At 45.0% G+C, this 14,406-nt stretch overlaps 1 protein-coding gene across 8 annotated transcripts in view; it reads left to right on the forward strand.

Annotated features, from left to right (window-relative positions):
• The first annotated feature begins 2,819 nt into the window (after window positions 1-2,819).
• LOC308491355 (uncharacterized protein) overlaps window positions 2,820-14,406 on the forward strand; it is a 33,432-nt gene continuing 21,845 nt past the window's right edge. Inside the window, exons 1-5 of one of the 8 annotated variants that reach the window (XM_081034814.1) lie at window positions 2,820-3,478; window positions 3,765-3,984; window positions 4,466-4,583; window positions 6,075-6,201; window positions 6,600-6,689. In XM_081034814.1, coding sequence (XP_080890940.1) covers window positions 4,551-4,583; window positions 6,075-6,201; window positions 6,600-6,689 — 250 coding nt within the window. In that variant the 5' untranslated portion in view covers window positions 2,820-3,478; window positions 3,765-3,984; window positions 4,466-4,550. Of the gene's footprint in view, window positions 3,985-4,465; window positions 4,584-6,074; window positions 6,202-6,599; window positions 6,690-14,406 lie in introns of all 8 variants that reach the window. The other 7 variants (XM_081034818.1, XM_081034813.1, XM_081034815.1 and 4 more) reach the window with 7 other exon arrangements.

The raw sequence follows: 14,406 nt of genomic DNA on the forward strand, positions 1-14,406 counted from the left end.
AGAAGAGCTTTGGTTACAAATACTAGAAAGCCCCGTTAAAAATGGCTTACAAGCAGATAGGAGTCTATTTCCTCACATAACAAATCTGGATGTGGTTGGCTTTGGTTCAGAGACAAAATAATTCAATGCCTGAGTTTCATGGCTTTTCCATCATGGTTACATGATGACTGCTGTAGCTTTGGGTCAAATATCTGCATTCAATGCAAGAAGAAGGGGAGTGGATAATACGAGCAACATTTGTGCCTTTTATTATAAAAAGGTTTTCCCAGAAGCCCGTCAGCAGACTTCTGCTAACATCTCATTGACCACAGCTGTGTTACCTGGAGGTTAGTAGCAAAGGAGGCTGAGAAAGTAAGTATTTGGCTCTTGCAGCCTCCATAATAGAGGTAGGCAAAGAAAAGGTGGTTTGAGAAAGGTATTGGGTTAGCCAGCCAACAATCTGCTAGGAATGTTTGCATGATTTAATATAGAATTCTGCATGTTTATCACCTAAAAGAGGCATGGAGAGTCTGAAGGCGCAGAAAGGAATGGATGTGCAGCTCAAAGTGGGAAAATAAGATTTGGAGCACAGAGACCATAGGAATCTTTTTCACCAGGAAAAAGGGAGTTTTCCACTGGGAGAGGTGGTAATCAATAATGGCTGCAGGTGTTTGTGGGTGCCGATGCAGGTTCCCTATGGACTCTCTTTTCCCTTCACCTATTTCTTTTTCTTGTTCCCCACCTCATCTCAAGAGATAGAAAGGAGGCAGAAGAAATGGGTAGAAAATAGGTGAAAATGATAAAGACAGTAGCAAAATAAAGGCTCAAAGCAAGGCACAGGACGAGGAGAGGAAGAATGAAGTTATTAAACCTATGATTGATGCAGTAACTGGAAATTGTTAAAATATTAACCCACAGAGGGAGCACCAGGAGAAATGGGCCAGATAAATGGAGGTTTCAGTACTTTTTCAGGAGATTTAAAAGCTTTAGGCACTTGTCAGTTCTCAGCTGTGCTAGGCAACAAGTAATGAGGACAACCTTTACACCTTTCATCTACCAACAGGTGCAGGACTCTTGGTTTCATGTATTGGTGCCTCAGTTTTGTCATTTGTTAATAGTGTAAACTTAATGGCCTTGAGTTACATAACTGATGTAAAGAGCTTATAAAAGTACCTAACATGTAGTTAGTGCTTGAGGAATGTTATATTATTGCCTTCGTGTACCTAAAAACAGTAATATCCAAACGCTTTATGTCGTGTGGGGTGACAGGCGGGGTCTCTGCTCCCGCTCCCCACATAAGAACACAGGACACGGTGAGGCCAAAAAGGAACACCCACGGAGCCATAGGTAGGGGAGTCACACCACTACACTCTCACTGGCGGCTGGGTTCACACGACGTGCGACATGCTGTCCGCTTTGCTGCTGACCGACTATCCTCGACTCTCCTTCACTCTCCTCCACTCTCCTCATTTACCAGCCCCCATTTTCTGCTAGCGTAGCCACAGCAGTTATATTAGTGGCCAATGGCTTACGGGTTATAGCTGACGGCCATCCAATCACAGTTGATGGCCATTTACCACCTGAGCCAGCACCTTTCCACGTGAGGCCGAGAGCCTGGAAACTGCATTCTGGGGCCCTGTCCCCACACCTTAGCATGGCATCCAGAACCCTTAATTATATTAGAATGACTAGGCTCTCAAGCACATCACTTCTAGGAAGGCTATACAATTGGGTAACTGGGAGTCTGTCCCCCCCCCCCCGGAATGCTGTAATAGCCCCTGACTGGTTCCCCTGTATTCCCTGTCGCCCCACCATAGCCGGTTCTCCCTACGGCTGACCAGTGCTTCTGTCCAAGAGTGCTCAGTCACTCGCTATGTTGCCCAAGCCCCTCCAGCGGTTTCCCATCACACACAGACTAAGAGCAGAGTCCTCCAATGGCCTGTGGTTCCCGCATGACTCCCCCCACGGTCCTGTCACGCTGGTCCTGCTAGCCTCGTTCACCGGGCACACTCCCGCCGCCCCTGGCAGCGCCGCCCGCTCTCCCCGCACTCTCCCCTGGGCTCCTCCCTCACTGTGTCCAATCTCTGCTCAAATTATCTCTTCAAATTGAATTTCCCAAAATGCTACTGAAATTGAACTCCCCCCCCCATCACATTCTGGTCCTTAACGCAGATCCACTGTCATCAGTACCCGATAAACATTTTGTTAATTAAACCTGCTTAAGTGCAGGGTTTTCACTGCTATTCTCCCCAAACGGTGCCTGACGTAAGTGCTGCAAGTGCCCACAGAACGGAACCTTCCAAACAACCCGAGCCAGTGCTGCCGCGCCCCTGCAGCCGCCGCTTCTATCCCCTGCCAGGCCGCGGGTCACCCACAGTCCTGGCTTCCTCACCACGGACACGGGTAAAACCCGCTCTCCGCTCCTTCCCGCTCCGGGAAAACGGGTACCGCGACCAGTACAGACCCCACTGGGCTGCGTCGGCCCGGCGGCAGCGGCCGGGCCCAGGAGCCCCTCCCGGCCTCCGGCGCCCGCCCTGCGCCCCGCCCGCCGCTGGCCCGCGCGCGTCTGCCGGCCGTCAGCGGACGGCCCGTGCTCCCCGCCCCGCACCCCACTTAGGGCTGAACCAGCCCTTGCCCGACCACCGGCCGCAGAGAGTATCGTTTGCGTCCCGGGGCGGAGGCGCCGCCTCGCCGCCTCCCACGTCCTTTCGGCGCGGTCCTTCGTCCGGAACGCGCCTTTTCGGCTTGTCGCCTCGTACTCCGTCTTTGGGAACCGTTCCGGATCTGCTCTCCTCACCGGATCGGGAGCCACTCACCACCGTCAACTTTCCGTTAGTCTAGCTTCTTGGGCGGTTTTCCAAGGCAGTGACCGACTCCCAGAGTGACCCGCTCGGAACCAAAGTCTCACCTGCGGGTTAGCGCACGGGGAGTTATCTGCGTGATGGAACGAAGACACCCGCGGAGGCTCCTGGGAAATGTAGTTTCAGTACGGAAAACCCCTAAGGGCGGGGTTTGAGAGGCGAGGGAGCGGGGTTTGAATGGCTGTGCACTGTCTGCGCGGGCTCGCAACATCTTTCTCCGCCCCGCGCGGGTAAGGGTGCTCGCCACCGATTTGCCATCTGGGAAGTAGAGGTGCTGTGCACCTCGGACTTGCGAGGATTCGGCTCAGCGGTTCCCAGGGCAACGCGCAAGCGCAGCTCAGACCCGGGCTGCAGACTCCAGCTCTTTGTGTTCTGCGGGCGATGTGGCGGTTGCGGTCTCTGGACGCCGGCCCGGGCTCCTCAAAGGGCAACCCAGTGGTGACGAGGAACGGTAGCCAGAGCTTCATCGGGAGAGCGGGAGCAGCCGTGGCTGGTCGTGCCCGGGGAGAAGGACGGAGGTGAAAGCCAAGTAGGTCCGGGTCGTGCTCCATCCCGGAGAACGCTGATCTGCTGCTGCCTCGAACTTGCCGGGATGTACGGCTAAGGTTTGCTTCCTGTGAGAAAAAGAGGACGAGCAGGTGTGCGCTCTTGGGGTTAGAATCGGCGAGTGCTCGTGGAGGATGCTGCGGGCAGGTCTTCCGGCGGCCTCTTGGAGCCGGCCGCTGGGAGCCCGTTGGCGCTCGGGGACGCGCGCTCCCGGGGTCCGAGCCCTGCACGCAGAACCCCCCGCGGCGTCGCCGCTGTGGCCCTCGCAGAGCACGCGGCTGGAGGGCGGGCCGGGTTGTGGCGAGAAGACTCCTAAATCCCCCCTCTCTCTCTCTCCGCCTCCCACACCTAAATATAGTGCTGCCGCCTTGGCTCTAGGTCACCCCAACGGGGCCGCAGAGGAGAGGCCTGGGGCCAGAGGAGGGCTTGGCTTGAGAGCTTTCGACCATGAAGATCTAGCCTTCTTAGCTTCCGTTCCGAGGAGAAAGAAGTGACCTTCCTTCGCCACCTCCACTTCCCTCCCAGAATTAGGCAGCTGTCCTGTGGGGACACTTCTCCTAGAAACCTCTCAGTGTGACTTAAGGGCAAAAGTTGGAGTGTGAGTACAAAGCGTGAGAACGGGGCTGGAGGGGTGCTCTCTGCAAGAAGTCAGTGGAAGGGATATGGAAGGGGAAATGTGGAGGATTCTAGTCGATGCTACAGGAAACTTGTGTGGTGGGGCAGTACGTGTTTCCCCGAAAATAAGACCTAGCCGGACCATCAGCTCTAATGTGTCTTATGGAGCAAAAATCAATATAAGACCCGGTCTTATAGTAAAATAAAACTGGGTCTTATATTAATTTTTGCTCCAAAAGATGCATTAGCGCTGATGATCTGGGTAGGTCTTATTTTCGGAGAAACGGTAGCATGGTAAGTGATTCCCTTTACTGTGGCCAGCAGAAACACCCTCAGGAGGAGGAGAAAGAATTGGGAGCAAATAGGGATTAAGAATTCAGGGCCGGGGTTATTATTCGTGGATTCCCAGGATGTGAATGCTCCCAGCCTCACTCTGGACTGCTGTGTGGTGTCTTTTGAACCAGTGTGTGTAGAAGTTTCCAGCCTCGGAAGTCCTTGCTCCAAGTCCAAGCTGATTTGTTCCTAAAAGGGTTCATCAGAGAAGAAGGAATGGCTGTCAGGTACCTGCCAAGCATGGTCCAGGTGAGTGGGGACTTGCTGTGGGGTTCCCCCCACCACACACTAAATTACCTTAGAAGATTTGAATGTAGAGGTTTGGAGCGTGTGGGCATGTTTCTTTTCCCTGACCAGGAGCTTTTCTCCCAATCCAGTCTCACTCAGAGATCTGATCCAGTCTCTACTTTCTCTCCCCATACCTCATGCTGGGCTGATCCTAGTGGGTGTAGAGCTAAGGAACTTGTTAAAGGTCTCCTAAGTGACAACTGGAAATGGAACCCAGGTTGGTTGGAAATGGAAACCTGCAATCTTCCCACTAGCAACTAAGATTAGAGTGTAAGAGGTAAAGGCAGTTCCTGAGACAGGAGCTAAATGAAGAAAGAGGTTGGAGCATTTTCCTGGGGAGGTGGGATTTACTGGACTTTTTTTAAAATTTATTTTTTATTTTTTTATTATGACATTTGACTTTTTACTTGAGAGGATTATTGCATACCAATGGAATCATTCAAAAGATGTGGTACATATATACAATGGCATATTACTCAGCCATAAAAAGATGAAATCTTACCATTTATGACAAAATGGATGGACCTAGAGGGTATTATGCTAAGTGAAATAAGTCAGACAAAGACAAACACCATATGATTTCATTTGTATGTGGAATCTAGAAAAAAAACAAATAAACAAAACAGAAGCAGACTCATAGTACAGAGAACAAACTGATGGTTGCCAGATGGGAGGGTAATCGGCACTGGTTGAAAAGGGGGAAGGGATTAAGAAGTAGAAATTGGTAGTTAGAAAATAGTCACAGGATGTAAAGTACAGCATAGGAAATATAGTCAATAACATTATGAAAACTATGTATGGTGCCAGGTGGGTACTAGACTAGTCAGGGGGATCACTTCATAAGTTATATAAATGTCTGACCACTGCTGCACATCTGAAACTAATGTACCATTGTATATCAACTGTAATTAAAAATTTTTAAATTTTTTTGAAAAGATACATTTTCAATTTCAATAAATTACTAAAAAGCTTTGAGCAGTGCCAGCCTCTATAGAGTAAGTGTATGGGCTGCACTTTGAAGAAGACAGCATTTATTTGAGTGCATAAATTCTGATGATTTGCTAAAATTGTTCAGTTTACACTTAAGCTGGTCCAGGGTAGGAATTGGTAGCAGAAACATTGAAAGGGATGAGCAGCTGGTTGAAGGTGCTGTGTTGAACCGAGACACAGCTTACCAGCTACTCACCCTCCTTTTCCCGCTTTCTGACTTTCCTTTAGGACCCATCTCAGGCACCAGTTTTCTGTGAAACTGGTCTCCATGGTGCCAGTCCACTGTGATATTTCTCTTCCCTGACCTTTCCCTCAAATTAATTGTCAGTGTCATACCATTAATCTTGTGTTGTTTACAAGCTGCCTTACTTTGGTTGCCATGAATGGCCGATATTAGGCATGTAAAATGTGCCATGTGAATTGGGTAGCCACCAGTCAACAGAGACGGGCTTGCTGTTACAGGAGTCAGTGACCTTCAAGGATGTGGCCGTGCTCTTCACCCCGGATGAGTGGGCACAGCTGAGCCCTGCACAGAGGGCTCTGTACAGGGAGGTGATGCTGGAGAACTACAGCAACCTGGTCTCTCTGGGTAAGTGGCAAGCCTCCGAAGACTCGGCTTCACGTGGGGACACCTCCCTGGGACCCTGAAACTGGTTGCACAGAGAAGATTGGGCTGGGCATGCTGACTGAGGGTGTTATTTTCAAGGCTCCGACATACCTGTCCTTGGTGTCCTGGGCACAGGACTCTTTGGGGGCCTAAGGTGAGTAAGGGTCAAATCCTCCTTCCCTTCACCAGGGAGAAGGACATGGGAACAGGTTGTCTGTTAGGCCCGAGCCATCTTTTTGTCCTCTGGGAACTCGTCTCTACCCTGGGCCTTTCTATCAAGTCAGCTTTTCCAGGAAGTTCCAAGAATCAGATCGCATCCTTGCATGATTTTATTTCTAGAATGAACAGATGTGGTCCATTTTTTCCCCCCTCACAAACAGGACTCCTAGGACCCAAAGCAGACATGGTTGCCCACTTGGGGAAAAAGGAAGAGTGGGTGCTGCAGGACGCTTCTGGATGCTTTTGTCCTGGTAAGAATTCTGCCGTGCGGGGCGTCAGGAGAAACAGCAAGTGTGTCAGGCCTGGGGACTGAGAAATGAGCATCTTTTCCCTTTTGTCCACCTTAATACCTTATTGCCACATTTGTCCCCACATCCATGTGGCACTCCTTTCTTGTGGCGATTTGTGCCTGCCTGGACTCTCCATGATTTTCTTCTCTCCCACTTTGGCATGGATTAGTAGTCTCCGGTTTGGAAAAGACCTCATATATAATCTGGGCAGCTCTCCCACCACGCTTGCATGTCCCGTTGTCCTGCTAGCACTTGACAGTGCAGTCTCTGCTTGCACTTCTCCAGTGAGGCGTTGCACACTGGGTCACACACAGCAGAGTGGCTTCTTGTCCTACAGCCAGTTACCATATGTCTACTGAGGCCACTCTTCCACCTGAATGCTGCACATTTCTTCACCCACTTCCTGTTGGTTCATACACGTGTGCATACCTTCAGCCAGCACATAATTATTCTCTAGTGTCTGCGGCACCGCACTGAGCTGTGTGCACCACGAGAGCGTGGTCAGGCCTATGGCATATGCTACTGTGCCACCAAGCCCTGCACAGTGCTCGGCAGCTGCTGAGGGGCATAGACTAGCTGTTTGGGGATACAGAGCACATGACAGTTTAGTGGCTGTTACTTGTCTTGAGGAGCCCATTGGACCTAGTAGCTTAAGAGCAGGTTCTAGGGAGCGTATTGCCTTATCCAAGAGATTACAACAGTTCACTTTCACGACATTTGCAGGCTACAAAGTAGTTAAATATTTTTTAAAAAGCTTTTGTTACTGACTTTGCCCAGGGAAGTAGGCAGGAATTCATATCCTACAGTAAATAACTATATATCTGGAATGTCTAGGAACCAATCTGTTAAGGAATTTAAATGTCTTAGCTCCAACACACAGTTATCAAACAAAAATCTTGTAACTTACCCCAACAGCATTCTGAATTTGTATGTTCTATTATAACCGAACTAAGGCATTTGAATATTTCATCCTGTATTATACAAGCAGTGCATAACGAAAAGGGGGGAATTAAAAGAAATTCATCTTCTGTCTTTGCACTCTGGCGTCATAACCTTCTTCATGCTTCCGTTTATTTGTCATTAACACTAGTTCTTTATTGCCCGTGCCGGGGGAGATGAAGATGAAGAAGGACTTTGATGCCTGTAAGGGACGTCATAGTCACCGTGGGTAATGACCTGGAAAACCAGGTGGTCCTTGGTCAGTCCTTCCCAGGGGCCCTTCACAACCCTCGGTTCCAGCACCTCTTATTTTCTGCATTGCCTGGACACCCCAAACGTTGAGCCGATTCATGAAGGATGATAGTGGTTAGCCAGTCAGAGGTGGAAAGAAGTCTCATTTTCTATCTCCCAATAAAGATGCATCTCGTCTTTCGTTTGTTAACTGGAAAATGCTACTATAAAGAAATGATAGTCATTTCCAAATAAGTATCCCCCTCTTGTCTCTCTCTCTTATTAAAATATTCATTGGATTCATTTTTAGGTTTTGTTTTGTCTGTTTCATTTCTTAATGACTGCCTAAGACTTGAGAAACCATATAGAACAATGGTTATAGGTTTTATGCCTGATTTGTAAGGGACTGGATCTAGGCCTTGCCATTGTTGCACCAATTACTCTTGGTTTAGAATAGACACTTATTTTTAAACAGAAGAAGAAAGAGTCCTTCTGATAGATAGCTTTCCTTCTTAATTTTTCTCTCTGGGCCATGAGCTAGTAGGGGGAGGAGAAAGTCAGTTGAGCGCCTGTGGCTGGGCCCCGTGCTAGGTGATTTCCGGGGATTTATGTTAACTGCCCCATCTAATAATTACAACCCGAGGCAAGTATGATTAACCCCTCTTTACAGAAAATCGAGCCTCAGAGTAGTTGATTAATTTGGATGATTTAATGTTGCTGAAACGTGGCAAGTCAGGATTAGGGTGAAGCCAGCATGAAACCCATCTGATCCTCAAACTGTGTCACTTTTCCTCCTTCTCCAAAATAGCTTTAATTACACAAAAAATTATTTAGTCAGTAAACCTAAAGAAGACTATTTGATCCCTTGCGTTAAGCTGTAACTTTTTACATTTCTTTCTTATTTATTCATCTGTTTAGGTTTCTCTTTGTTGTGTCAATTGCACATTTTACCCTTTAGCTTTAAATTAATCTATTTTGAGCTACAAAATGTATTCATTTACAAATGTGCATGGTGCGCACCTATAGTTTTAACATTTTTAGATTATTTCCAATTTTACCTACATACTTTTTTTCCTCTTAAATTTGTTGGGAATTTTTTTGAGAACCAGCTCTTATTTATTTCTCTGACGTGGAATTTTATTTCTACACCAGGCATTACCATTTCCTTTTTTCCTTTTTTTTAACCTTAAAATAAACAACACCCAGACTCCACTGTCTGTCTTAAGAAACAGGATGTAGCGGCACAGGAAGTCCCCTGTCACCCGCGTCCTTACCTACCGGAGAGCCGTCAGCTTGAGTCTGCGCAGTTCAGTGCCGCTCTTCCTGCTCTGAGCGCATGTATGAAAAGCTTTTAGTAATTTGGGGGCTATAAAGCTTGATATATATGTATTGTACTGTAGATACGTTTCCACACCTGCTTTTAAATCCTCGTTGAGATGTGTAGCTCTAGGTCTTTTTAAACTGCACTTTGAGATTCCTTCAATGACTGTCCCTTAATTTACCCTTTTTCGAGCTTATAGACCAGTTTCCAGACTTTTTGCTGTGTTGAATAATGCTGACCTGAATATCCTTGTATGTACTTCCTTTTATACACATGGGCCTTGTTTGGGACGTTCTTTCGTGTGTTAATAGATGGAGAAATCCTGGGTGTAAGGGTACATGCTTCTTCAGCTCTACTACATTTTTCCAGGTTGCTGCTTAAATTAGTTTCAAACGACACTAATGGTTGATGTAAGCTCCTATTACCTTCTTGCCAAAATTTGGAACTTGAAGACATTTAAAACTTCTCCTTTGTCCCATTCCTGAAATATGGTATTTTACTGTGGTTTTAATTTGTGTTTCCTTGTTTACTGGTGAAATTGAACATCTTTTTAAGTGTTGATTATTTGTGTCCTGTAAATTACATATTCATATTCTTTGCCCATTTTTCTACTATAGTTATCTTTTTCTTATTAATTTCTAAGAGTTCTATACATATCTGGGAATCTAATACTTTATCAAGTAATACATATTTCGGTCTATAGCTTATATTTTTCTTTACTAACAGAAATTCCTCATTAATGAGCTAAAATAGATCAGTCTTTATCTTTATGATCTTTATCTTAGTGCTTTCTGTGTCCTGTTTAAATAAGCATCTCTACCCTCAGAACCACAGAAGGACTTGGTCTCATTGCCTGTGTCCCCAGTACACCAGGTCCCAGTATGTAGTCGTTGAATGAAAACATCAATTTCTGATATTAACTTCTGTCTTTCTTTCTGTGTAAGTCTTATCAGAGGTTTTCTTTTTAAATAGACTTAATTAACAAGTGTTTGACTTAGCTGATTCTTTCTGTTTTATCTGATCTATTTTATTAGTTTTTGCTCTTCATTATTCCCTTTGAGATTTTTGGAGTTTATTCTGTTCTTTTTCTATTTTTAGAATTAAATTTTGTCAAAGTAATACATGCATTTAGTTTAAGGAAACCACAGTGTTTATTATGAAAAATAGTGGCCCCTTGTCTCTCCCCCATTCTCCCCTCTTTAGAAATAAGCACTTTCTCTTCTTTTAGCTGATTATTTGGTCCGTTTGCTTCCATGTCTCCAAGTAACTTGTTTGTATTGTTACCTCCAGACTTTTTGGTTTTAGACATTATTTATCTGAATTCCTTCCATAGAAAGTGAGGATTAAACTCACCGCCCCAACCAGTCATCTTACTGCCTCTTCCACTCCCTGTCTTCCCGGAAGAGCTGTAGGGTGATTGTGCTCAGCGCAGTCTTTGCACCCTCAGTCACTGTTCACAGCGTATCCGCATAGTAAATTATGACAACTTTGGCTTTCCTAAGCAATCTATTCCGAGCGTTCATTGGCTCTTTGCTTAGTTTAATTTATTTTAATCTCAGCCCTTCTCCAGTTGTCTGCATCTGCTCTCAAGACTTACATATTCATCAGGCACTGTGATAGTTTCGTTTTCCTGGAAAAGCCTCTTGTGGAGCGTCTGACCTACTCCATTCTAGAGCCTGGCACCAGTTGTCATCCTCCTGTGAAGCCCCTCTTTCCTGGCTGCATGTCCCATGTCATATTCTTGTTTGGTTTACTCTCTTCTTTTGGTGGCATACATCATCCAGTAGCTTCCTAAGAAAGGATGCCGGGAGTACGTTTTTTTGTGCCTAGCATGTCTATAAATGTCTTTTTTCTGCCCTGACACTTTCTGGATAGTTTCACTAGATCAAATTCAGCACTGTAATTCAGTCAGCTCTTGAGAAATACAAAATCATTCTGATTCTTCATCAGTTATGACCTGTCTCCCTCTCCGAGAGCTTGTGGGGGCTCCTGTACTCCCGTGCTGACCCCTCTGAGTGATCTACCCTGGTATGGTTCTGTTTGGTGAGCATTTCCATCTGAAATGCGTGCCCTTTGGATCTTCTCTTACAGCAGAAGACATTTTATTCTATTATTGTGTAATTTCCACCTTCAGTTTTCTCTTATTTTCTCTTCATGGAATGCTTGATATTGCCTCTACTGGTCTTCTAATTTCCTTTTTATTAAAATTTCCATCTTTGTTTTTTTCTACTTTTTGACAAATTTTTCAATTTTATCCTCCAATTTTTCTGTTGAGGGTTTTTAAATATTTTTAATCAGCTTCATTAAAGTATAATTTATATGCAGTAAAATTAACTAGTTTTAAAGTGTAATATTTTACCAGTTTTGACAAATTTATACAGTTGCGTAACCATCATCAAGACAAGAAAAATAACATTTTGGTCACCCCTACACGTTCCCTTTTACTTCTTTGCAGTTAATCCCCTGCTCCAGCCCCAGCCCCAGCCCCTGGCTATCACGGATGTGCTTTTGTCGTGAGTTTACGTTTCCAGGATGTCCTGTGAATGGAATTATGTTGCGTGTGCTGCTTGGCATGTGACCTTTCACTTAGCGCAGAGTTGGACTCATCTCGGGTGTTTTGCGCGCCGTGGCCCCTTGCTTTGCTGGTAGCATCCTGTTGTGTGGCTGGACCACGATTGGTTCATCACGGATGAACATTTGGTTATTTTCAGTCTTTGGCTAAAACTACCGGGAACATTCTGGTACAAGGTTTTGTGTGGACATATTTTTAGTTTATATGCTTTTGCCAGACAAATGTTTTCACAGAGGTAAATGCCTAGCGGTGGGGTTGCTGGGTTGCATACTAAATGTGTATTTAACTTGATAATAAACTGTGGAACTGTTTGCCTTTTGCATTCCCACAGCAATGTATGCAAGGCCCGGATGTTTCTCCCTGTAGTGGTGACGGCTCCTGCAGTGCTGAGTGGCTGTGATAGGCCATCTTCCTTGTCAACCGCCTTAGGGGAAAGCATTCAGTTTTGCACCTTAAAGTATAATAGAGGGAGGATTGTTTTGTAAATGCTCTTTTATCAGGTTGAGGAAGTTTACACCTATTCCGGGTTTGATGAGAGCTTTATCTGAGAGCTTTATCGTAAACAGATGTAGAATTTTTGTCAAATGCTTTTCTGAATCCTTAAGATGATGCTATGGTTGATATAGTGAATTATACTGATTGGTTTTAAAATCTCAACTCAAATTTGCATTCCTGGAAAAAACCTACTTTGTCTTGATTTACTACCCTTTTTAAATATTGCTAGATTTAATTTAACATTTTGTTTAAGAAGTTTTGCATCGGTATTCATGAGGAATATTAGTTTGTGATTTTCTTTCCTTTGGTATCAGAGAGTAACATTAGCCTTATAAAATGAATTTGGAACTTTCTTCTGTTTTCTGGGGAAATGTCTGTAGAATTGGTATCATTTCTTCATTAAATGTTTGCTAGAACCAGCAAAGTCTTCTGGGCTGGCTTGCGCTTTCTCTCTCTTTCTCTCCCTTTCTCTCTCTCTCTCTCTCTCTCTCTCTCTCTCTCTCTCTCTCTCTCTCTCTCCTTTTGTTTCTTTTCTTTCTTTTCGCATGGGATGGGTTTAAACTGCAAATTCAGTTTCCTCAGCGTTCTGCTGTTTAATGGGCCACAGATTTTAGCTTGGGCCTCCCCAAACCCTCTTATCTGTCACTTCAATTCCTGGAGACTCCTGGCTGTTTTGGTCTCAGGCGATGACATGGAAACCCCCTCCAGGGGCCAAACTGGGCCATCCCTAGGTTTTCCCTTGTCTGTTTCCCTTCTCCCAGGCATCACCATCTTCCCCTGTTATTTGTCCATTGCCTAAAAACAGTTGTTTTATTTTTTTGTTTTCTGTTTACTCTATTGACTTTTCAAATCCTGCCATCATTTTTAATTTCCAAGAACTCTTGTTTCTCTGAATATTGCTTTATTTGTAAGCTGTTATTCATGTTTTATAGTTAAATATATTACTTCTAAAGAATTATTTTTTGAAAAGATTTTCTCTCCCTTGCTAGGCTCTGTGTTCTCGAATTTTCTCTTTATTTTGGTATCTCTTTCCTGTTAGAGGCTTTCCTCAGTTTCTAGTAATCCCTGATTGTGTGCCCAGTTAAACAGCAGAAGACTGTAGTCCTCGGGAAGCTCTGCTGTGGAGTAGGTGGGGCTCCAGGGTGTTCCCATTCTTGGCGTGGGTTTACTTTCTCTGGGAGAAAATGTCTGATCTTTTGCAGAGCTGGGAGAGGGAAAGGGATGTCCCTCCTCTGAGTTGGAGAAGGAGTCTGGGGGCCTAAAGGCTTTGTAAACTGATTTTAAACCTTCTTTTATCCACCCCCACTCCCCACTTCTGGATGTACTTGATGGTGCCAATGCGTGAAGCTTTTGATAATTTGAAAGTAAAGTGGGTTAGTTTCTGGTCTCTTCTCTAGGAGTGGCCTCTGGACTATATAGGGGCTTGGGTCATACTACTCACATGCCTTGCTTGAAACCCTAGAGTTACATAGTTTAAAACCATACTTTCTTTTTTCTTTTTTTTTTTGATGTGGGCCAGTACAACTGGGGCTGTAGCCCCTTAATTCAGCCCACGCTGAAATGACCTGGGCCCCAGTGAGAGCTGACTCTGAGCAAAGTGGCCTTCCTCCTCACCCCAGTTAATCTTCAGTGCCGTAAAGCCAGGCTATGTTTCTCTGCCCGCTTCATTAGCAATTAACTGCGTGTTATCCTTTACCTAAAACATTAAAAAGACAAATATTCTTTTATATACAAATGATGTGTTTTCATTATCACAATCAAGAAACGGCTTTCATAGACATAGCTATCCAGTAGTTGCTAGAAAAGAAAGCTAACAGTTGGGTAGTTTTGTTGAGCCAAATTATTTTTGAAATTCGTCTCCCAGATTTTTAAAACTTTTTTTGAAGTAATACTAACACAGAAGAGTACACAAATCATAAGTGTACAACTCAACAGATTTTTACAGTATAAATACACCTGTATAACCAGTACCTATATCAAGAAATCGAATCTTATTAGCGCACCAGAACCCTCCCATGCCTTCTGTTCCTTTTGTCCTAAAGAAAACTACGACCCTGACGATAGCTATAGTTTTTCCTATTTTAAAATTTCTTTTAACTAAATTACTAGAGTAACATTTG

This window comes from Rhinolophus hipposideros, assembly GCF_964194185.1.
Source record: "Rhinolophus hipposideros genome assembly, chromosome: 23".
NCBI lineage: Eukaryota > Metazoa > Chordata > Mammalia > Chiroptera > Rhinolophidae > Rhinolophus > Rhinolophus hipposideros.